Below are 26,255 nucleotides of genomic sequence, written 5' to 3'. Positions count from 1 at the left end.
GATAAGCTGTGTGACATTGATCAAAAAGCCTTTTGGTCAATGATGAGGAGAGGCAAGAACAGGAACCAGATCCCAGCTATTGAAGTCAGTGATACACTTATCCAGGATTCGCAGCTGATATGCAATGCCATAGCAGACCATCTCAGCCATATACACAGCGATACAGAAGAACCCCACTTTGTTAACGCATTCAAGAACCAAATTGAAGAGGATGTTCAGTTCTTAAAACAGGAAGCAGATAGAGAATACCCAGACGTATCCAAACTTTTGACCTCCACCAATGAAATCCGAATACTATGTCAGTCATTAAAGACAAATAAAGCTGCTGGTCTTGATGCGCTTCAATATGAACATTTAAAGTATGGTGGAAACCAGTTATACTTTTACCTATCGATTCTGTTTAACAGAATCATAATATCTGGTTATATGCCAAAGTCATGGAAAAGTGGGACTGTTATTCCAATTTATAAAGGTGCCGGAAAACCAAAAACGTCACCAGACTCCTATCGAGGAGTTACTCGATTGCCTGTTATCTTTAAGTTATTTGAAACTGTAGTTAGCAAAAGACTACCTGATATTTATAACTCTAAGTCATTTCCAGACTCACAGCAGTGCGGTTTCAAAAGGCCATTCATCCTCCCACGCTTCTTTTCTAATCCAGGAAACTGTACACCATTATCTAGAAAGAAAAGATAATGTCAAGGTGGTCTTTTTAGACAGTGCTAAGGCCTTTGACACGGTGTGGCACTCTGGACTTCTCTGGAAACTACATCATCTTGGCATAAACAAAGCATTATGGAAACTGTTTAACAACATGTGACGAGTTGTGTCTCCGTAAACAATACCAAATCTTACTGGTTCAAATTGGACAGAGGTGTCAGACAAGGCAGTGTTTTGTCTGCCAAACTGTATTTGGTCTATATCAACGCTCTCCTTAGTGAACTGTCATCATCTCACAAAGGAGCCTCACCAACTCAGGCTGACGATATTACTCTCATTAGTCCCATCACATCATACCTACAAGAAATGATCCAGATATGTGAAACATATAGTGCAGAATGGCGATTTTCATTCTCAGCAGCCAAAAGTAGTTTAATGACATTCTCAAGTTCTAAATCAATGAGCCCTTGTCATCTTTCACTATACGGCAAAGATATACCCGACGTACCTTGTGCCAAACATGTTGGAATAGAACTGGATCACAATATGAATTCTTGGGACAGAACCATAAATGCCTGTTCCAAATTGAAAGCAAGCACCATGGCCCTTCAGCGACTAGGTTGTGACTGTAAAGGCCTCAATCCGCTGACAAGTTCGAAATTGTTAAAAATGGTGTCCTTACCCAAATCTATGTTTGGATGCGAGCTCTGGTCAGATTTAAAGAAAACAGAATTAATTGCTCTAGAACGTGCTCAGAGATTCTCTGCAAAACTTGTTCAAGGCCTACCTAAAACAACGCGAACAGATATCTGTAACGCTCTGATAGGATTCTATCCAATTGAATCTTACATCGATGCTAAAAAGTTGCTGTTTCTGGGACAACTGTGTAATAACCCAACACACTACCTCAGCAGAACATTGTTCACCACACGCTTATTTCTGCTAAGAAATGGATGTTCCAAAAGGTCTCGTGGCTTTGTACCAAACATTGTTCAGATTCTACAGAAGTACAACATGTTTGAGCATCTAACAGCATTCATGGACACAGGGCAGTTTTGCAAACCATCACTCTGGAAGAAAAAGGTCAAGAAGCAAATCGAAGAACATCATGACTCGGAGTGGCAACAGCGTCTACAAACAGACCCGGACCTACACCATTTTTCAAAAATACACAACAAAATCAAACCTCACAAAGCATGGAAAGTTGCTAAGCATTGGTCCTTACTAAAAGACTCCTGCAAATTTGTTGTGGACATGTGCGCACTCTGGCGGCCAGGCAAAGTACATTGTCACTGCGAACGTTGTGACAAAGGTTATCATGATCTTCTGGTCCATATGATATGCCACTGCAGAGCATCAGAATTCATCAGGGATCGTATGTGGTGTGATATTGTCAACTGTTGTCCAGTTGAATTGAGTGTCACCTTACACTCCATGACGACATCCGATGAGCTCCCTTGTTCTTTTTGTCTGTTTGTTTAGGCTGAAGAAATGAATTAACATGCGCCCTTTGTCGAAATCTTTATAGATCACAGTTAACCAATCAGTGTTCAAAAATGCGTAAAACAAATATTGCCTCCAGCCTCCAAGTTTATTTAGCTGTCCTTGCAGATGGTACCCCAGTCTCTGGTCACGCTCAGTTGCGTTGCGTATCATCCGGGTACTCACGGGGGAAAAACAGTAACAAAGGCAACAACCAGTCCGTTAGATCAGTGCCCCTTTAAGTCTACATCTTCCCGTTTTATGTTTAAAAAATATATAGATATACTTGAGACCATTCAAACAATAAAATCGTTGTCACGTTTAGGGTCAACAGACAAACACTAGTAAATGATCCTCAGCAAAGCTGTCAGACAAGCCAAACATCATTGAGCTACGTTCTGGAATAGATTTGACACATTACAAAGTATTTTGCTCCTTAGTCAGATTTAAATGAAATCAGACAAATCAGTTTCCCTGCGAACGAAAATTAGTGTCACTTTTAAATTTTGAAAAGAATTATGGATCTAGATAGATAAAAAATAATTTCATTATCTAAATACTTATAGCTTGATATTTTATTTAAGATTTTGGTTAATTTGTGAAATATATTGGATACATAAATAACAAAACAAACTTAACAAGCTTAGATTGTCATAAAATCTTGCTTGTTGGTGCGCTGCTTCCTTAACAATTTTTGTTTTGAGTGTTTCCACGTATAATGTTGGTGTTAACACTAATATAAACTTGACTTTTGACATAAACACAAACATATACAGTATACATCACTTAACATCAGACTTGAACACGCATGTTAAATGCTGAACGCATATGCTGTTCGATCAAGGTCTCGTCATTGTCATTTAGAATAACGTCCCTTACTTTCGTCCTTGACTTTGTACGCGTTGTGTTTATATCATAAAGTTCTGCGCGGTCACGAGAGGACCATTGGAAGGGAAAATAGTGAAGTATCCTTTGGCACATTATTTCCATTCTAATAGCTAAAGTGTGGTAACACTTTACTTACTGATTATAACATTTTTTTGCTTTTTGTGATAGAGTGAAGTCATGAGTAAACAGAAAACTCGATAAGACGATTATACTGACATAGAAAGCTCAGACAATAGTCTGAATAATAAGGACACTATGGCTCGTATGTTCACTAAATTGATGTGTTTTCATGAAGATATGTTCGAAAAATTCATGGATGTAAATGAGAACCTGCAAGATTTCAAGTCTAAATATGAGAGTGACATGCGGGATATGATAAGGGCACTTGAACAAAAGAATGATGAAATCAAAATATATTACAGTGAAGTCCAGAAGCTCAAGTGTAATGTAGACAAAATGAAATCTGAAATCACTACGTTAAAAAGTGAAATCCAGAGGAAGGATGTTGACATTAAGGACATGAAAGACACTCTGATTACAACAATAAATGGGAAAAATAAAACAGCCTGTGCAATTGATGGCAAGATTGACTGTATGAATACCAGAAACAAGCTACTCTATTCAGAGGCAGTTAACAACCCCAGCTATGGCGAGACCCGGCCTCCAGTTCGGCCCAACTCAAGGCCATTCACTGCTGAAGGTAACTTCAGTCCAGGCTATGATGTAACACACCATGCTGTACAAAACAGCACAGTCAAAACCTGCGCTGATATCCATCCACCACCAAACCCAGAGGACAGCTTACTCCTTCTGGATGATAGCCAACCCCACGAGCACGTGCTCGACACGACGAAACAAGCTGAAAACATGAGAGACAAGCCAACTTCAACCCAAGACAATGTATCTAGCCATCCTAAGGAACATCAACATTTAAGATCTGTGCGGTTTGGTAATCAGTGGAGACTATCTTTCACAGGTGTTCCTAAATACAAGAACAGGAGACTCGTGATGTCATATGTGAGAGCAGACGAATCATTTGACATAGTGAAAGACGCTATCGTCGACTACGCCAAAGAACGGGGTGTGACCATTAAATATAATTCTCCTACGCCACTGGGAAGGCTCTAACCCAACCTATACCATCCGTATTGCAGTTCCTGTACAGTGTGCCAAGATAATATTGGACGACAACACATTCTGGCCCGAGAACGTGAACTGTAGAGAATGGGTTCCCCGTAACTCATGGTACTCTAATGATAAACAAGGCGAGAGTGAGAATTAACTGTGATGCCTCATCCTGCAACTCTAGCCATCAACGTATGTACACTGATGATCCTACTCAACCTAGTTACATGGAACATTCGTGGTATCAAACATGGAACAGCTGAGCTGTGCAATAAACTCGGCATATGTGATGTCGTGCTTGTTACAGAGCACTGGCTAGACAGGGAAAACTTACAGTTTCTGGAAAAATTCCACGACAACTTTAATGAGTATTCGAAATCCAGCTGTGACTCTAACCAGCATCAGCGAGGTCCTGGAGGTGTAGCCATGTTTGTACGGAAAGGTGACTGGTGCAAAGTAACTCCTATTGACACCCACTACAGCTGCCACGTACTGTGCATTAAACTACACATCGGCACTAGCCATGTGTATGTACTTGGGACTAGATTGCCATCAACAAATGTCTTAGACAGTGTGTACTATGAAGAACTGTACTATGTTATGGAACTCTATGATATTCTCTCTCAAGAATATCCAACCTACCTTCTAGGAGACTTTAATACTGATATCAGTCATGATATCAATATGAAACCCAGGGCTAGGTGCCTATTACGACTGCTTAGCGAACGTCACCTTTATTCGGTGGTTCCACTTGATGAATACAGGTACACTTTCCATAGTAAATGTAACAAAGTAAAAACATTAATTGACTACGTCTTTATAGATATTGATTCACTAAGCAGTGTTACTGGATATGCCATAGACACTAGCATTCCGTATAACATCTCAGATCACCTACCAATACTTGTTTGTATTCTTCTTCCTGTAAATATTGGGAATTATCATGGAGAGAACCTAAACTGGACTAAGGCAAGTGAAATTGACCTAATGCTATATCAATACGAAACGGAAAACTACTTCCGCGACACTCAAATTAACAAAGCTCACTTTGATAGCAATGCAGAATACATTGAATACTACTGTGACTTTATCACAGGTTCTCTACATGCTTCTGTCGCTGGTAGTATTCCATCCACACGCTTTCGACCCTATCTCAAACCTTACTGGAAGAAAGATGGTCTTAATAATCTACATAAAGAAATGCGAAAGTATGGCCGACAATGGGTTACTAATGGTCAAGTTAAGAGACAAAAACGATGCTGCCTATGCAAAATATAAAGAAAGTAAACGTCTCTTCCATAAGAAACATCGCCATGCAAAACACCAGTCATCTAAAGATAAATTTAATGAAATATACGCGGCAGCAGAAGCAGATGTCGAAGAATTCTACAAAACGACAAAACGCTACAAACGCTATAAAGGTAATACTGAAAAGCTTGTCTATGGCACTCAAACTTGTTACGAGGGAAAGGATATTTGCAATCTGTTTGGACTATTTTCATACACTAGCTACTCCTTGCCCTGATGTTAAATGTGACTATGCACATGCTCCGAATGTTAAAGAGCAAGTTGCTAATATTGAAACAATAGAGGATATAGATAACGACACCAGATCTCCACTGCATTGTCCATTCACTAAAGATGAAATCCATTGTGCAGTAAAACGACTTAAAGTTCGAAAGTCGCCTGGTCCTGACGGTATTGTACATGAGCATATAAAGAAGGCTGGTAGATCTCTGCTGTATCATATTGCTTTACTATTCAATGCCATGATTAACTTTGAATACATTCCAAAATCATTTTCTATAGGTCAAATTCTTCCTATACACAAAGGCCATGGTAAACCAAAATATGACCCTGCCAATTATAGAGGAATAACAATGACGCCTGTATTAAGCAAACTCTTTGAAAGACTTCTTCTCAACAGAATAGAGTCGTGGGTAGATAATAACATAGAATTTCCCCATCCTTTGCAATTTGGATTTAGACGTCACTATGGTGTTGAAACGGCTGTACTTACGTTAACAGAAAATATTGCATATTACAATGAAAGGATGTCGCCTGTATACTGTGCATTCTTAGATAACGAAAAAGCATTTGATCGGGTATGGCTTGATGGATTATTTATTAAACTGTATGATATAGGAATAACGGGTAAACTATGGAGAATATTAAGGCTCTCCTACAGCTCTATGAAATCATTTGTATGTTTTGAAGGATTTAAGTCAGATGCCTTCCCCGTGAATCAAGGAGTAGGTCAAGGTAGAGTAATGTCTGCCTGGCTTTTCACGCTATTTATTAATGACCTTCTATATGAACTTGAAAACTCAGATTCTGGCTTAATTCTGCCATGGGGTAAATGCCCTGGGATCCTTCTTGCTGGCAACACTACTTTATTGAGTATCTCAAATAAAGGCCTGCAAAATCTTCTTGATGTCGTTCATCATGCTCATATGTGGTAGCTAAAATATAATGTAAGCAAGGGTGCAGTTCTATACTTTGGATGCCCAAACAATAAGGTTCAAACCCCTAATGTATCAATTGGCAGTATGCATGTTCCACAAACGAAATCTATTAAATATGCAGGTGTATATCTTAGTACAGATAAATCATCACTTGAACGTACAAAATCTGCATGTGAAAAGTTACATGTACTCATCAAGACTAACCATAATACATGTAATGGGCTGTACTTTGGTGGTCTGAATCCTCTATCTGGGAGAGGGTAATCTTATCATGTGCCCTCTATGGATGCAGCGTATGGGGTATACTTCCTCATGCCACTTCAGTACTACATAGATAAAAGAGCACTCTACTTCTTAGGAAAGCTATGCAATGCAAAGTATAACTGTGTTTTTAAAGTGTACAGAAGTATAACCTAAGTTATACACTTGTTAACTATGTCAATAATTGTCAATTTATTAAAAAGAAATGCTGGTCCAAGGCCCTGAATGATGCTTTTAAATCTCATCGAGATGATGTATTTTATGTCCATCTTAATTCAAGACTCAGTCTGTCAAGATATGTTAGAATAAGATCAAGTAATGAACACTATCTCTGGAAACTAGCCCTGGAGAAGTATGACCATTTAACTAATATTGCAAGGCTTGTGTTCTATGGATCAGCTGAAATTGTCTCTAGAGAATGCTATTGTAAAACTGTTGCCAATGATATTGTAAAGCACGTGTTTATGTCCTGCACGATCAATATGAATGACCGAAATTTACTTTTTAACACCATATGTGATATCCTGGATGTAAATGTTTTTGTTAATTTTTGGGAGAAAGATGATGATGTTATTCTTGCGTTCTTACTTGGTGGATGTCCAATAGAATGTATTATGGAACTAGAAAGAGATGTGTGGGCAGAAGTAATAATTAATGTACCGTAAGCCGCTTTATAAGGAAATGGCAATACCTGCTAGAAAACTTGTATGTTTATGCACATGTGTAAATATACCCCCAATTCATGTTAAACATGTAACATAATCATATCTGCATATTGTGATCTTCATTCAATTGGAGGAAATAAAGAATATCTATCTAACTATCTTTCTTTGGCACATTATTTCCATTCTAATAGCTAAAGTGTGGTAGTAGTTGATGGCAGTGGTACAGTACCGCTCCTGGCTTCTGATTGGTCGAGAGGATCACGTTACCTCTGTGACGTCACTTCTGGTCACGTGACCTGCGCATGCGCGCAGGGCATTGTGGGTCCTGCATGTGCATCCAAGATGGCGTCACATCCGTTTCCGGTGGCGCGCGCATCCAAGATGGCGTCACATCTGTTTCCGGTGGCGTGCCCCTCCAAGAGGGCGTCGCATCCGTTTCCGGTGGCATGCGCACCTCCAAGAGACGTTGCATCCGTTTCCGGGGGAGGAGGAGGGAAGGGGAAAAAACCCAGAGAAGAGGTGAACCAGAATAGAGTTTTTTGTTGTTCTTTTGTTGTTCTAAAGATAGAAAAGGAGGTGGTGGTGAAGGGAGGGAGGAGGAGGAGGCGGGATCTTTGTTTGGGTTTGAGGGTCGTCAAAGCAAAGGATGAAAGCGTTCTTTCGGGAGAGATGGGTGCCCCTGAAAAGGGCCGTTTTGAGGAAGATCACTTCTTTACATGCAGGTACACACAGTGGTACAAAGGCACGGGTGGCTTGACACCTGTCTCCTGACAGGACACTTACTGGTGTGCGTTAAACGCCTCACGTAGGTGTCCTTCAGGACAGTGTTGCAATAGATGCACTTGAAAGTGCCATCCGGTGCCCTTGTGCCAAGGGCATATACTGGCAGGCACCCTTGGCACCTGCCAATTGCCATGGAGAAGACAATGTTGGTGATGTTTCTTTCTTCAACTCCGAGTGGTACCCTTTGTACAGTGGCAAAGGCTGTGTCACTGAGACGATCTCTAAATCCCAGTTTTCTTCCATGTTGCTGCTGCTGCTGCTGCTGCTGCTGATTATTTTCTTTTTACAAGTGGCACTGATCCCCTCGAATGGTTGTTCTCTTGTTTTTATAGGAGATGCACTGACACCCTGCTTCCTGGTTGGTTCGCCAGGCAGCAGCTCCGATTGGTTCATTCCGGTGCCTGGCCTGCACCTCGGTTTTTCAAAACGGACCGATCCCTGTGTTTCTTTTACATAGGAAATGGATTTTACCATGGGAGAAAAAGCACAACCCCGGTTCGGCCGTTCAGAGCCCAGCATGGCCCGAGCGCGGCCTCTGATTGGTCGACAATCCAGGCTTCTGATTGGTCAGATTTCGATCCGTTTTTTTTTCTTGGGTAGCCTTGGTATTTTTTAGGTAGACGGTCGTCTGAATGCTAAAGGTGGACCATCATGGGTAGTCATGAACGTGATGTGGGAATGCCTACGTGGTGTACACTGTGTCACCCCATGCAAATCGGGATGTCATGTGTGTGTCTTCAAACAGACGTTGACGTTGATCCATAGAATTGTTATGCCATGCCTACGCGATGTACGTCATGTTGCCAGGCACACGTGGTGTTTCACGCGTGTCTTTATGCAAAACGTGGTGTCATGTGTGTGTGTGTGTGTGTGTGACTACAAACATTTATTTAGTATTTAGATGGATAGAGAAAGATCGATACACATACGTGTCGTTTGCACACATGATGTACTTCGTGTCACGATGCGAACATAGTGTTTCACCCGTGTCTTCATGCAAACGTAGTGTCATGTGTGTGTCTTCAAACAGAAATTGATCCATAGGATTATTATTATTATTATTATTAATTATACCGAGATGTTGACACTCGTGTAGGTCTACAAACGTCCTGTTACACGTGTTTTCATGCACACGTGATGTTTGACTCGTGTCTCCATGCACACGTGGTGTACTACATGTCTCTATTTATATGTTTATTTTATTTTGAGACGTAGCATGGTGGTGTCACGCCTAGGCGTGTGCCTCCAAGAGGTCTAGGGGGAGGGTGTGGGTTCTTTGTTTTGGATTGTTGTTGTTTGGGTTGGCAAAGCAAAGGATGAAAGTTGTCTTTTGGGTGAGATGGGTGGCCCTGAAAAGGACCGTTTTGGGGAAGAAAAACTTTTCTGCTGCTGTCAAAGAAGAAACATCATGTCCAATCTTATTGCAAGACAAGGATCGTCGAAGCTGTACTTGCTGCCATCTGGGTATGTCATCTGGGTGCCCTACGTGGCACCACTTGTGGGTCCAACAAAGAAAAAAAGTTTGTTGGTAACAGGAACTTGAACGGGAACTTGAACAGGAACGCAGGACACGGGAAACGCCCTCCTAGGCAGCCGGTCATGCTACGTCATTCGTGTACCTCTGATTCACATTCTCCTCGCAGAGATAGTGTAGTTGTAGCTTCTTCTTGTGTTTCACCAGGCTGGTTAGCTTGAGGTAGTCGCAGTGTGGGGACCACTTGTGATGTTCCACCCAAGGATCGTCGTGGGACGCCCATTGTCTCAGCCGCACACCACATTGGAAACAGTACACACCATCGGCACCCTGAGTGTAGACAAAGACCGCATGGGCCATCTCTTCAGCAGTCTGATACATTTGCGTCGGCCACGCCTCAAACGAAGCTAGCCTTCTTTCAAAGCGTAGATAATAGGGCAATGGCGTGTTACTGAGCGGTGACATCCCATCCTCAGCATCCGTACTCTTACTCCAACATCCACGAGTATCTGCACTATCCGTCACTACGTCTCCGTCACACGTCTTTGTCTCAGCCATTCTTGATGCGATGATGATGATGATGATGATGATTTCTTTTTTTTATCACAAGTGACACTGACCCACTCCCACTCTCTTGTTTTATAGGTGAAGAACCGGATCGAAAATCGCTGCTTCCTGGTTGGTCCAAAACGCAGCGCGCTGATTGGTCCATTCCAGTGCCTGGCCTGCGCCTCGGTTTTCCAAAACGACCCGGCCCCTGTGTTTCTTTTCCATAGGAAATGGATTTTACCATGGGAGAGAAAGCACAACTCGGCTCGGGTGCTGTCTTCTGATTGGTCGGTGCTGTCTTCTGATTGGTCAACAACCAAGGCTTCGGATTGGTCAGATTTCGATCCTGTTTTGGGGAAGGGTTGTCTATAAATCAGACGTTCAGTCCATCTTATAGTACAGACGTTCATCAGACAGGCATCGCTATCATGACGAGCAACCAAAGTACGCCCTATGGTTTGGAGAGGAAAGATACCACACGCTCCAGACGGTTAAGAACTGCTAACCATACGTATCGTTTGACTTTCAACCCAGACTACTTGGACACCGTACCACCGGACCACGTTCCCATGGAACTGCCGGCTTTATTTGACAGGGTGATCAATGACTTTTATCAACAGATGTCAGGCCAGAAGGGAGATTGTATTGGTCTAGGTATCGATCATCCTGCTTTGAATACTCCCATACAGATTCCCTTTTGTCGCTTTGAAGATCTCCATGGGCTAAATATTTTGCATGCCGTGGAAAAAGTCCAACAGTCCAACAAAGACCTGAACATCGATGCCACCATGGTTGTGACTTTAGTACACGTAGCAGATCCCGACAGGCTAGGATCGGGCAGTGGCGGTCCCCGACTGAAAAATTTGATTGGACTTGAAGCCTTTTTAACACGCAAAAGGGGTATTGTACGGATCAAGAACGAAGATCAATCCTGTTTGGCACGGGCCCTGGTGGTGACACAGCATTATGCCCAGAAGCCCCACCCTCTGACCCAAGAATGGGAAACCCAGCAAGTGAGACTGACGAGAACGGATCGAGTCGACGTTCAAGGCATACGGGCACGGGACTTGTTTCGATGCCTTGACCTGCCTGAAGGCCCCTGTCAGGGCCTGGACAACCTAGCACGTGTGGGACGTGCCTTGGCCCACCTGAATTATCAACTGAAAGTCTACAGTCAAGAGGTGGACCAGAGACTGTTGTACAAGTGTGATGAGGTTCCACCCCACGCCACTGTGTTGCATTTATACTATCATGATCAGCACTACGATGCCAGCTTTTTATGCGTCTAACCATTACTGCGAATGCTGCGACCAACGTTACGACCATCCTGATCACCATCCCTGCACCAAGCAATACCGCTGCCACCACTCTAGCTATTGTACCCAAGGAAGAGCACGGGATCCCTTGCTTGACATGTCAATGCTGGTTCTCAAATCAACAGTGTTACACCAAACAACATCTCCAGTCACCGTCAGAGGGAAAACCCAGCGCCTGTCAATCAATTCACAGGTGCCCGACCTGTTTTCAGTTGGTCCGCGTCTTGGAGAGCCCCATGATCACCACGAGTGCTCAGAGGAAGAACATCCCTGCTAGGTGTGCCGAGAACCCATGACCCCAGACCATCGTTGTTACATGAAGCCTCTCCGTGAAGAAAACAAGGATGAGGATGGGGAGGAGGAGGGGGAAGAGGAACAACATCACATACGAGACAACGTCCAATACGTCTTCTATGATTTTGAATGCATGCAAGACACGGGGGAACACATTCCAAATTTGTGCGTGGTGCAGTTAGGATGTGGACGGTGCATAAGTGAAGTGACCAAGGACCAAGCCGTACCCATGGAGAGAAGAAGGGTATGGTCCCAGCCGTGAGATCGTGTTTCGAGGCCCCACCACGGGACATGATGTGTGTGTGTGGTTGATCACGGTAGCTGAAAAACACAAGAAGAAGAACCAAGAGGAGGACAGCACACGCAAGGAGACAACAGCACACCTGGGGAAAAGAAAACGGGATGGAACCCCCTCAAGAAACCACGTCAACGACATTCATCACCCCAGCAGGAGGAAGAGGAAGCAGTAGAGGTGGAGGGGGAAGATGTCATGGAAGTGGAGAAAACAAAGAAGACAAAGAAGACAAAGAACAAGAGCACCGTCACCACCACGACAGTCCAGAAGGAGGATCGCATTTATGTGATGGCCCATAATGCACGATCCTATGATTTACACTTGATCCTGAAGGGTCTGTACCCCCACCAAGATTCGAAATGGACAACAGATTTTGCAGGTGACCCTGGGACGGTTGTGTTTCGAAGACAGTTTAAATTTCATACCTTACCCATTGAAAGCATTTCCAAAGAGCTTTGGGCTGAAAGAACTGAAGAAAGGGTACTTTCCGCACTTTTTCAATACAGAAGCCAACCAGACCTACAGTGGTCCCTATCCACCAGCCGTCATATACGATCCCGATGGCATGTCTCCCGCGGAACGCACAGTCTTCCTCCAGTGGCATACCCAAAAAGTGCAAGAAGGAGCCTTGTTTGACTTGCAAGGAGAACTTTTAGCCTACTGCCAGAGCGATGTGGACATTTTGAGACGAGGATGCGCTGACTTCCGACAGAACGCCATCAACTCGGTTGGCATGGATCCCTTTGTAGAGGTGAAATCCTTCCGAAAACACGACCTGAAACCAAATACCATAGCCATTCTTCCACCTCAAGGCTACCAACCCAAGAGAAACTATTCCCAGGCCTGTATGCACTGGCTCAATTATCTGATGGAGACGCACCCCCATCTGCACCTCCAGCACGCCAGGAATGGAGGTGAAAAAGAGTTCACGTGTGGAGAGGGCCAACATCAGTACAGTGTGGATGGCTACGATCCAGCGACAGGCACCATCTACGAATTCCTTGGCTGTTTCTGGCATGGGTGCCATGCATGTCACAAGACCCTACTTGGAGAACCTCATCCCGTCCTGGGCACGTCGTTGGGAGCCCGTTATACCAAAACACCCGCTACCGCCTGAGTCTCCCAGGATCGTCACCCTGTGGGAGCACAAGTTTACAAAAATGCAACAGGAGGACTCCGCTCTGCATGCTTTCTTGCAGGGACCCCACTGTATCCACGTCCCTGGGCCGCTCAACCCTTGTGACGCCTTCTATGGAGGACGCACCAATGCCACACGATTATGCTACGAAGCCCAAGAAGGTGAAACCATCAAATACATCGATATTTGTTCCCTTTATCCATACATTTGTAAGACCGGAGCATTTCCCCGAGGGACACCCGACCCTTCTCCATCAACCCCCTGTGTACACGTTGTTCGAACTGAAAGGACTGATCCAATGCTGTGTCCTACCCCCGAAATGACTCTACCATTCGCTACTGCCTTACAGATCGGGTGGCAAACTGCTCTGTCCTTTGTGCTGTACGTGTGTCGATACCCGGTCAGACTCCCCCTTCAAGCACATGGACGAAGAGAGGTCATGGGTGGGTACGTACGCCACCGTAGCACTCCATGAAGCCGTGAAGAAGTATGACTACCAGGTGCTTCAGATCTACGACGTTTGGCATTTTGACACCTTTGCACAGCATGACCCCGGCACTCAGCAAGTAGGACTTTTTGACACTTATATCGATCGTCATTTCAAGAAGCTCGAAGCCAGCCGATACCCCGAGGGATGTACGGATCACGACGCTTACATCCAGGAGATCTACGACAAAGAAGGCATTGGGTTGGACAAGGACCGCATTGAAAAAAAAACAGGACGTTGCACGATTGCCAAGATGCAACTGAATTCGCTCTGGGGCAAGTTTGGACTACGGTTATACTACAGTCAGAACATCTATATGAACGATCCTGTACAGTACTTTACCTTGTGGAGGGATGAACGCAATACCATTGAGGATGTTACCGTTGTCAACGAACACATGGTGATTCCAGGAAGTGACCTATACCCAGAAGAAAGAATTCCAAACCCCTCATTCTCATTTCAATGTTGCCATCGCTGCTTGGGTCACCGCCCAAGCACGTCTCAAGCTGTACGAGACCCTTGCCCTGGTGGGTCGCAGGGTCTTGTACTTTGACACGGACAGCGTCATTTACATTCATCGACCGCACGACGCGAATCCAGAGCCATTCGTTGGGTGAGTTTACAGATGAACTGGACGGAAACACCATCAAGACGTTTGTGTCAGGAGGTCCCAAAAACTATGGCTATGAGTTAATGAACCCCAGACCCAATGGAACGCTCACAACCTGCAAAGTGCGAGGGTTCACTTTGAATTACAGAAACCAACAATATCTCAACTTTGACACCATGAAAGGACTGGGAAAGAGGGGGAGAAAATCAGTTTGGATTACCCTCATCACATCATTCGAAAAGGACCTCGGCACGAAAACGCTCTTGTGACCCGACCCACCCGAAAAGACTATCGTACCGTGTACGACAAGCGACGTCTTGTCTACGACGAAACCACAGGGCTGCCTGTAGACACGCTCCCCTTTGGGTACAGAGACGACTAGATCATTTTTTAATTTTTTATATTTTTTTTATTTCATACCATTGGGGTGTCACAATGGATCGAAACTGAATTGACATGGACACCTACAGAAAAAAACGGATCGAAGTCTGATCAATCAGAAGCCTGAGTTGTGCTCGGGCCATGGTTGGCTCTGATTGGCCGAAACGAGGTTGTGCTTTCTCTCTCACGCTACAAGCTTAACCCTGTCAAAAAGAAACACAAGGGTCGGTCCAGTTTGGAAAACCAAGGTGAAAGTCAGACACCGGAACGGACCAATCAGAAAGCAGGACCTCAGTGCCTTTTAATACGACCAACGCTCTCCGGTCATCACTTTTCACTGAACGGACCAAGCAACAACATCGTCCCTCTGATTGATGTTCCTCACGTTGTGTTGGTTGTTGGCGTTTTATCTGGAAGAAACACGTGTTTGGAGAGAGTACCATCAAGTGTTGACACACATCCGTGAAGACTTGGAAAGAAACAACGAACAGAAAATCTGGACAACATCATGTCGAAACGGTTGAATGCCAAGACACGGAGCGGCATGGGTTGTAAAGGAAGCAGTGGAGATAAGAACGGAGACATGACTGCTGAACTGTGGGGTGAAGTGTACGACATGATGTGTGCAAAGATAAAGGCCGACGACGCGTACGCCAAGATACGTTCAAAGATGAGGAAACTGACTGAACCCAAGAAAGTAGCACCGAAGAAGACGATAAAGAAGACCCTGAAGAAAAAAACAAGCAAACCAGCAGCAGCAGCATCAACCACAACCACCACAGCAGCAGCAGCTGCCACCACCACCACCACTACCCTCACAACAGCGCCAGTCACCACCACAACAGCAGCAACAGCAGCAGCAGACACCGAAACGAAGGGGACATCCTTTTTGAAACCTGCAACAGAGGCAAAAAAACGGCCACGGAAGAAATTGTCTCTGAAGATCTCTCATCAAGAACAGCTGTAAGTACCATGCTATTCTTTGTCTCAGTCATTCTTGATGTGATGATGATGTTGATGTTGAGTATACTGAAAGGTTCTTTTCTTGTTGGATTGACAGGATTGACAGGATTGACAGGACCCCAGATGTCAGTTCAGCCAAGTCCGTGCTAGAACAGTGGTGGGAACAAACCCCTCGGGAGCCAACCTATTCACCGAATGCGCCTGTGATGATGACGACTGGTGACGGTGTTGATCATGAAACGCTCAAGCTGGCAACTCTCCCTTCCATGGATCTGGACACACCCACCCTGCTTGATGCTTCTTGGTCACCAGCATCACCGGAAGATGTCTTCTCCTCAGGTATGCCCATGGTTTGCAATGATGACAACGTTGACCAGGATCCTTTTGGAGAAGCTCAACTCACTCCCCTACAACGTGAATGTAGTGCCTGCCGACACAACAACATGTTAAGATACATAAGCTGCTACAGTGGTCAAGTGATGGGTCATCTCTGTTTCAGGGAGGCCATAGACTGTACTTGTTTTACTGATGGACCTCTCACATGTTTGGGACCTGTTTGGGACAGTATGATGGAGAACCACATCTTATGGTGACCTCATCTTCACTCGAAGAGCTTGAAGATAGAAGAGCTTGAAGATGAAAGAGGAAACATTGTCGCGTTGTTGTTGTAGGGACATGCAAAGCACTCCCTCCTCCATTGTCTTTTCATATTTCCTATGTATCTGGTTGTGGTTGTTAAAATAAAAAATAGATAAAAGAGAAAGGCCATGCTTGAAAGATCAGCTGCCTGGTGTCAGTCATTCCAGTACACACCACCACTATCACCCTGTGTCATGTCATGTGTCATGTCATGTATCATGCCGTGTGTCAGTCAGCCCAAACACAGGATGACGTCACGTGATGAGGTGGATGAGGTGGAGGATGAGGAGGATGAGGTCATGACCTTCCGTTGAAGGGGGTAGGGTGGAGAGTTTCATAAAAGCAGGCGAACCCTCAGACCTTCTTTCAGTGAAGTCACAGTCATCATGGAGCAAAGAATGGTTCTATGAATGGGTCTATGAATGCCATGTCATCCTCCCGAGATGTCCCCGATTCCGAGTGGGTGTCTGAAAAGGCGGGAGAACAAGAAGCGAGAAAACGCACACTCTTTATGGACGAAACACTCTTTATGGACGACACATGGCGACTCAGTGACATTCTGGAGGGACCTTTTCCTTCTTACACCTTGTGTCATCCTTCTTATCCCAACTATGATTCATTTCAAGAACGTCTGAGGTCTTTTCAAACGTGGCCTAAACAGATGACCCAGACCCCTTTTGACATGGCCATGGCTGGCTATTTCTATCCAGGACGAGATGACTGCGTTATCTGTTATTGCTGCGGTGTGACACTCTGCAAATGGGAAGCCACAGACAAACCCTGGAAAGAACATCTGAAGCACGCCAAAGTCCCCTGCGAATACTTGTGTGTGTTTTGTCCTGATGGAGAAGTGAACGAAAAATACAGACGTTTGGTGTCCCAAGAAGCACGGAAGAGAAGAGTCGAGTGTCTTGTTCACCCCAAGTGACAAAGTTTCTTTTTTTTCAAAGTGTACAGACGTTCATACCCTCGTGGTCACCCTCGTGGTCACCCTCGTGTTCACAAAAATCACAGGGACACCCCCCTTATCCTGTGACTTTTATTTTGTTGTGTTGGTTTATGTGAGCGGGGGATTAAAAAAAAAGTTGAACAAATAGTAGTGTTATGTTGTCTGTAGGATGAAGAAAAAACAAAACAGGATCGAAATGCACACCCCGATAAAAAAACGGATCGAAATCTGACCAATCAGAGGTTTGGGTTGTCGACCAATCAGAGGCCGCGCTCGGGTCATGCTGGGCTCTGAATGGACGAACCGGGGTTTTGCTTTCTCTCCCATGGTAAAATCCATTTCCTATGGAAAAGAAACACAGGGGTCGGTCCGTTTTGGAAAACCGAGGTGCAGGCCAGGCACCTGAACGAACCAATCGGAGCTGCTGCCTGGCGAACCAATCAGGAAGCAGGGTGTCAGTGGCTCTCCTATAAAAAACAAAAAACATGAGCGAAGCCACTCACACACTGCATTCTATGAAACCAACCATGCCACCTCGATACGGTTGATTGAAGTGCCAGACCGACAGTCAGAGTTACCTGTACTGCCCTGAAGTGACATGTCTCGACAGTCACACTCAAGGTCACTGTCACTATGTCTGTCCGAAGATAAGCAGTCAAGAGAAGCAGAACCAGGGCCCATGTTACAACTGTCAAGTCGTGGGTCATTTCGCTGCAGATTGCCCAGAACCCAGTCGAAAGAAGACTCCTCAGGGACCCTGTTACAACTGCCAAGTCGTGGGTCATTTCGCTGCAGATTGCCCAGAACCCAGTCGAAAGAAAACGTCAGCAGTCCCGTCCACGTCGACATCCGTGACACCAGTGACACAAGTGCTTCATCTCATAGAAGCCATGCATGTCGATGTCCTCGACCTAAAAGAATGCATCACACAACTCCGTGTGGGCATCACACCTCGTCTAGAGAAAAGAAAACGGAACAGAAGCCTCTCAAGAAAACACTCTTCAAAGCGCCGACCACACCTTCAGTCCAAGGATGAGATGGAGGTAGAGGATGAAGAAGATAGATCATCTGAACAGTGACTAATGCATGCGGCATGCTGCTCCACTGTTTTTTTCCAGTTTCCCATCGTTTCCAGTTTTTCCAGTGTTCCAGTGTTCCTACCGTTTCCTGCCGTTTCCAGTTTCCAGTTTGTTTTCCAACGGACCTTTTCAGGGCCACCCATCTCTCCCGAAAGAACGCTTTCATCCTCTGCTTTGACGACCCTCAAACCCAAACAAAGCACCCGCCTCCTCCTCCTCCCTCCCTCCCTCCCTTCCTTCACCACCACCTCCTTTTCTATCTTTAGAACAACAAAAGAACAACAAAAAACTCTATTCTGGTTCACCTTTTACGACCGCTTCTCTGGATTTTTTCCCCTACCCTCCTCCTCCCCCGGAAACGGATGCGACGCCCTCTTTGAGGCGCACGCCACCGGAAACGGATGTGACGCCATCTTGGATGCGCACGCAGGACCCACAATGCCCTACGCGCATGCGCAGGTCACGTGACCGGAAGTGACGCCACAGAGGTCACGTGATCCTCTCGACCAATCAGAAGCGGTACTGTACCGCTGCCATCAACTACTTGTGGTAACACTATACGTATTGATTATAACATTTTTTGGCTTTGAAAAATGCTTTTGCATGGCACACGAATGCTTTTTGTGTTCGGTTAGTCATGGCATTTTTTATCATAAGAACAACACGTCTACATGTAGGACATAGGTAGGATTGTACAGCATTTCACTCAAATATGTGCGTGTTAAACAATGTGACCTGACAATGTTATCATGAATTCCGTGTCATTTATCTATGTTGTTGTTATTGTCAGCAGCTTGGAAATCCCCGTGACGTCATTGGAAAACACCCGCTTTTTCGATCTCTTACACAAATGAGTTCTCTGTCAGAGTTACGATAGGCATCGTAGCTCAGAACGATCTGCGACAGGTTTACGATAGTTTCGAAAATCTATCTTAAATGAACGTAAGTTGTTAAGATTTATCTTAGCTAAGATCGTTTCGAAAATCTTGGCCCTGGTCTGCCCAACCACGGACCTATATAACCTACAAGTCCGTGGCCCAACTGACGTGATCTTCAACCCAATCAAAACGTACCTGTCTGGTATGTAGGATCAGTGGGATGCTAATGCATGTCCTCTGTGACCGGAGACGCACTGTCATAGTAGAAACGTTCACGACTCTTCTGAGTGTGGTGGCAGTCACGAAGTGATGAGGTCTTGTTACAATCTACAGGAGAAACCTGTCCTCCCACTGTATGGTGGAACTCTTTAAACCACCTGCATGTCGCTGGGTAGGTGATCCTAACGTCTGGTATCGATTCCACGCCCCGCTGATCCCCCCTCCCCCCCGCTAACATCAAAGACGTTTGCAATGTGATGTTGGGTTGACCCAGATTCAACCATGCCTATTCATCTGCTTAATTCTTAGGTCGACAAACGACGTCTTTGACGCGAAGGGGGCATAAGTGCATTCAGTTGATGCGAACATCAGCAGGCAATGTTGTAGTGATAATGATAATGATGTGCAACGATGAGCATCACACATAATACAAATATATGGTGAATATCTCACAAATAATAACGGCACAACTAATTTGGTGAACTCTATTCACATCCACTTCACCGTTAAAAAATGTGTTTAAACCCTAAACGCAAACTTCAACACGTTCCTTCTCCCTTAATTATTAGGATTGTCTTTAACAGCAAAACGTATATAGGGTCTAAATGTGTATATCCCCTTGAAATTAATTGTGGGTAATTTAAAAGAGGGGAGCGTTTATGTTTTTATTACCGTTTAGGGGGGATACAGGAGTGACGTGTGTTATGCAAGTGCCCCTGAATATGATTTGCACCTCTACGTTCAATATATTGTTTAAACATATCATAATCAACGTTACTTCAAAGAGATTGGTAAACATGCCCAACTGGCTTATTTAAATACCACTCACTGTTACACAGTTACATTTGTGTAGTCATCAAAACTTTAAGGTCAGGAATCAGTATACAATACACAGTAAGAAGACCACTCATGTTACCAAAGCTACAGTCATATTCATATAAACTCAAAATAATTAGTCACACTCAATGTACAAATCTTCCACGCTTTTCGATTAAACTATGAACAGACATAAGTATGTTGTTGTTGGCATCTCTTTTTAAAAATAACATACAATATTGTTTTCAGATCAAAACCCTTTGTGTAGTGGTAGTAGTAGTGCTAATTTTGCGAAAAGTAGAGTGAAAGTGGAGACTTTCTTTCTACTTTATGACTCTATAAAGATCACTACATCCAATTCTTCAACGAGCATGGACAATTTGACAATATCGAGTACCGGAATTGAAATAAAAATAAGTGTAAATTTCAGAACTATTCAATGTTTTTAGACCAGCGTATGTTCTAGAATGGTTAACACCATCCGTTAACAGATTCCAGAGGCGGGTAATTGCTGGAAGAAGGGCTTACTTCAAAGCGAATATATAACTGCATATCACTTCTTAAATTGTTATGATTATCTATATGTCTGACGCGGAACGAGATTGCACAGATATTCTGGAGCAATATTGTTAATCATTTTGTAATATAGACATTGGTGTTTTTTTTAATTTCTCTCACTTTCTTGAGACGCTGTAGACCAGTAACTTTTTATTAATTTAACAAAAGTTCTATTGATGCCCACTGCTTTTAATTTAGAAAGTAACCCCTTGTGCCATACCTTATCAAATGCTTTACTTATATCACAGAACACTGCCCTAACGTCCTTACCATAATCTAAAGCAGTAACTATATCATTGTACGCGAGTTTATAATGCGTGGCATCTCAAGGTATAAAACACGATTGTAATTGGACAAAATATCATTATCACTAGGAAAGTTAAAAACATACTTGAAGATTCGTGTACATCTCACGAAAGCTTTGGCTAAGCATGAAGTTAAAGCGGCTGGTCTGTAGTTGGCACAATTATTAACGTCACCGTTTTTGTGTGAATATGTGCCACATATGCTTCTTTCCACATGTCAGGACATTTAGCGTTTCTAATAGTCACAATAAATAGTTCAGTAACATATGGGGGTAAGCTCTTGGCGATAATTTCAACTCATCTGTTTCCAATATCATCAGGCCCAATTGCTTTAGTAACATCAAGAGACAACAAGAACATCACACACCTCTTCCTGAGAGAAGACATATCACATAACGTAATTTCTAGATTATATTCTTTAAAAACAGAGGGGTACTTTGTGGTTTATCAACCTGTGCCTATTCACAAAAATACTCATTAAACATATTGACTATTTCAACATCTGTATCATAAACAGTATTAACAATTATTGGCGGAAATGAAGATGCCAATGTCTTAGATCTAAAGTAATTCCTAACAAGATGCCGCCATGTTTTATTTCCCTGTGAACTATGTATTCTGTCATCTATACTCTTCAAAAAAAAAGAAACGCAAAGCCAGAGTTGTGTGAGGTAGGTGATTGTAGTCATCTCAGTTATCGGTACATAGGAAAAGCCCAAGGTGAAATTCAGCTACCATCAATAACGCATATGTCCAACGTTGGAATCGATAGCGACCTGAAATCTCCTGCCCACGGAATAGACGAGTATGCGAATCACATGCTGGGGAAATGGTAGCCCACTCGGCCTGTATTGCAAATGCCAACTGCTGCAACGTCTGGGGTTGTGGTTTACGTCAGGGTAGCCGTCTATCCAATTCATCCCACTGGTGCTCTATCGGGTTCAATTCCGGGGTTCTTGAGGGCTAGGGTAGAACATCAACGTCTTGTAATCCGTGCTGTATGCGGTCGAGCGTTGTCCTGTTGGAATACACCGTTACCGTTGGCTGCAATTAGGAGGACGTGTGGTGGGAGAATTTCGTTGATGTATCGTTGAGCCGTAAGATTGCCCTGGAAATGGACCAAACCTGTTCTGCCATGATGAGAGATAGGCGCCCACATCATAACACTACCCCCACCAAACCTGTCCTAAGTTTCTGGCGTAACGTTCTCCCCGACGTCTGTAGATCCGAGCTCTTCCATCCCCTCGACAGAGGAGAAATCTTGATTCGTCGCTGAACCAGACATCCTAGTGGTCAAAGCGTTCGCTCGTCACGCCGAAGCCCCGGGTTGGATTCCCGACATGGGTACAATGTGTGAAGCCTATTTCTGGTGTCCACCGCCGTGATATTGCTGGAATATTGCTTTAAACGGCGTAAAACCATACTCACTCACTCACTCATTGATTTAAACAAATACTGGATGTACGGATGTATATTGCCTAAACAAACACGATGGGGACTATCCCTTGGCCAGCTGATGGACAAGTACGAAGTCGTCGTTCATGTAACCAAACAGGATGTTAGTCGTAAAATGCTCGTTACAGATCAAAGGTCGTTTCACACACTCAGCAGTGTATGTAATGTTGTTTTTGTTGGATTAAAGCTGAAATGAAAACATGTGTCACCCATCGCTGCACCGTTGCGCCGGTAGCTTTAGGACACGCCCCCAAATACACTGAACAACAAAAGTTGCTGTGACATTGAATAAAATTTAATGCAAAGTTATGTTCTTACCAAATCTGAAACATTTTCGGTTTGCGACAGATAAAAGACTCCTGTAAGTGTTCAAATGGTTTGATTTGCCATACTGACTTCAGAAAATGTGTGATTTCATTAAAAAAACCAAGAACATGCCAAAATGTCAATTTACAAATCAATAGCGTGTGTGTCCACCTCTGGTTGCGATGCAAGCAACAGATCTTCGTCTCATGGAATGGACCAGGCATCGCACAAAGTCCTGTGGGATATCTGTCCGTATCTGCTGGAGCATGTTTCGAAGTTCCTGGAGTGTCTGTGGAACACGTGGTTGACGTCGAAGGCGCCGATCCATCTCATCCCACATGTGCTCGATTGGTGAGAGATCAGGGGAGCGAGCCGGCCAGGGGATGACATTCACGTTGTTTTGTTGAAGAGATTACTTAACAAGTCGAACAATATGAGGCCAGGCGTTGTCACGTTGAAAGGTAATGCCTGGGCCATGACGACGCAAAACGGTAGAACAACAGGGTCGATGATCTCGTCGCGGTAGTGCTGTCCATTGAGATTTCCCTCTACCACTATCAAACGGGTCCTCTGTCTTGCTGTAATCCCACCCAATACCATAACGCTGCCGCCCCCGAACCGATCTTCTTCCACGAAACAATGATTGACGTAACGTTCACCTCGACGTCGATACACTCGAATCCGTCCATCGATGTGGCTGAGGTGAAAACGAGACTCGTCAGTAAATATAGAACTTGTCCCCACTGCATGGCCGTCCAGCGTAGACGCTGTCTGCACCACTGTAGACCTGTTTCCTGTCAAAATGGGACGTCTGGCGGGTCTTCTGGCGACAATTCATGCACATCTGAGACGACGACGTACGGTTTGTGAAGATATTCGTCGAAGGCCAGGTATGCTTCTTGCAGTCACTGTTGCTCATCTTCCCGAGGCAAGAGAGTTAACTGACTTTAAAAGTCCAGTTTCCACCCTTGCCGAACTTGGCTGGAATTACTGGGCTCGACCGTAGCGCCACCAGTGGTCATTACGTGTTATGTCCCTCTTAAGCCTCTCCTATGGGCCAATCAGATTCCACCCCTCGTATCACTTGCATTTGTTTCAAACAAAATGGCGGCGCCCTGTCTAGACGATCTGATCGATAATCAACATCTATTGTGTGATAAAACGGGTCTTACGTCGTGAAGTGCATCAAATCACGTGGGCACCTTGATTAAAAACATGAAAAGATTTGGAAAAGAAATGTTAACAACAAGTTGGCGGTGCACATGCAGTGCAAATACTGCAATCGACCGAAATCTGCACAACAGTTTACGAACCGAAATTTCGTTGCGCGATTTTGATTGGACTATGCATAGACTCGTTAGTCCAGGCAAAATGTAACTAACACGTCCCATTTTAAATTCTGGAAACCCAGAAGTCCAGAAACTCTAGGGTCTTTGCCGACTCTCGGTCAAAGGCATTTACAAAATTAAACATGCTGTTTTCATGGGAACATACCAAGGAAGAAAAAATGAAAAAGAAATTGTTCAAAAACTCAATATTTACACTATGTCGGCCATGGGCATGCCCATGGGCGACGACTGGCCCATGGGTAGGCCCCCGAGAATATGTTCCTTTACTTAAAACTCATGTTTTTGTTTCGTAAATACATTAAATGTATTCATTCAAGTATCATGACACAATATTTAACTCATTTTAACTTAATTCAACTATTTTATAGCGATATTGAAATATTTCGCCCATGGGCGAGAAAAAGGTTTGGCCCATGGGCGAGAAAAAGGTTTGGCCCATGGGCGAGAATATGTTCCTTTACTTAAAACTCATGTTTTTGTTTCGCAAATACATTAAATGTATTCATTCAAGTATCATGACACAAAATTTAACTCATTTTAACTTAATTCAAAGATATTGTAATATTTCGCCCATGGGCGAGAATATTTTCCTTTGCTGAACAGTTTTAGTTTCGCAAATACATAAAGGTTTTATAAGCATGATACATGATTCAACTCATTTTACCTTAATTCAACTTTAAAAATATTTCGCCCATGTTTTCGTCAGTCCCTTTAAATAATTAACTAATTGTGTACAGAGTATATTGTATCATGTGAAATATACTTTATATTATATCATTACATTACTATTTAAAAAGGGCCTTTGGTTGGATGTTTCCTTTACAGAAGTTTTACAAATTTCACCTCTTTTACATATTGCAACGATACGCCAATTCATTGGCGACATTTTCAAACACATTAAAGTTTAGAAAGTTTCTTTTTCAATTCCCATTTTATGTCTCGTTGATACATCACACTGGGAAGGTCAGTGACACTAAGTATGCAATATACAGGTACACGTGCGCGTATTTTAATGGCAACAAAAAACGGCTTGCCCACATTTCGCCTACACCTCATTTCACCTACATTAATTTAAATGCTTAATTGCCTCACCCCTATTATATGAATGGGCATTGTCCATCTCAGGCTGTTAACTAATCCAAGCTCTAATCTAATCCAGCGGCATAGAGGTTCAAAGTGAAGTTTTTACAACCTATGACAACTTCTCACAACTCTTGTTTGACTTGGTCATTCTGTTAATCCTTAGTTGTTTTGAATGTGCAAGTAAATCTTGTTTAGTAAATAAATCTTATTTAATAATTAAGGTGTAAAGAAGCCTATCATCGCTTCTCACATTGTTTGTAATTGTTACAAATTTGTTAGTTCTTAGTATTGTTTTAATTAAAGGAAATTAGATGTTAAAATTGGTTTAATTGGTTTAATTAAAGGAAATAAGATGTTAAAATTGTTGAACTGTTATTGTTGTTATTATTAATCCAGCAATTCAGTCCCATGTTCGACGTGTCGCAGCCCTGCCACTTCTCCCACTTGACCAGGTACAGAATGGATGGGTTGAGGTGATGGAGCAAGGACCTGATGATCAACAGATTGGTGATTTTAACGACTATGTCACCAGCACATGGGTAGATGACGACGCTAGATTCCCCTGCCATATTTGGAACCAGCACGACAACACCGGTCCTCGATCCAACAACCATCTGGAAGGGTTCCACTGTGGACTAAATAGAGAATGCCCCGATCTCACCCTAACATCTATCAGTTCTTGAAGGAGATCAAGAAGATTGAAAAGGCAGACAGACGCTCCAGGAAACAAATTGATCTTGGAGGATCATGCAGACCCCGAGCTCGTGTTGACAGACAAAGGGA

At 43.7% G+C, this 26,255-nt stretch overlaps 2 protein-coding genes across 2 annotated transcripts in view; both read right to left on the bottom strand.

Annotated features, from left to right (window-relative positions):
• LOC124114450 (ras-related protein Rab-7L1-like) overlaps positions 1–19,738 on the bottom strand; it is a 213,495-nt gene extending 193,757 nt beyond the window's left edge. The window contains exon 1 of the mRNA XM_048401492.1: positions 19,577–19,738. The gene's annotated coding sequence lies outside the window, so the exon portion shown is untranslated. The remainder of the gene's footprint in view (positions 1–19,576) is intronic.
• Positions 9,927–10,361, bottom strand: LOC124114459 (death-associated inhibitor of apoptosis 2-like). The gene has a single exon (XM_046475027.1). It carries the CDS (start codon positions 10,359–10,361, stop codon positions 9,927–9,929), a length of 435 nt encoding a protein of 144 aa, XP_046330983.1.
• Positions 19,739–26,255: the final 6,517 nt, after the last annotated feature.

This window comes from Haliotis rufescens, unplaced genomic scaffold (assembly GCF_023055435.1).
Source record: "Haliotis rufescens isolate VD_foot unplaced genomic scaffold, xgHalRufe1.0.p SCAF_22, whole genome shotgun sequence".
NCBI classification, from domain to species: Eukaryota; Metazoa; Mollusca; class Gastropoda; order Lepetellida; family Haliotidae; genus Haliotis; species Haliotis rufescens.
This window is presented reverse-complemented; position numbering and strand designations above follow the sequence as displayed.

Coding starts and splice junctions, on each gene's coding strand:
- LOC124114459 (XM_046475027.1), bottom strand. CDS start 10,361: ATGGCTGAGACAAAGACGTGTGACGGAGACGTAGTGACGGATAGTGCA.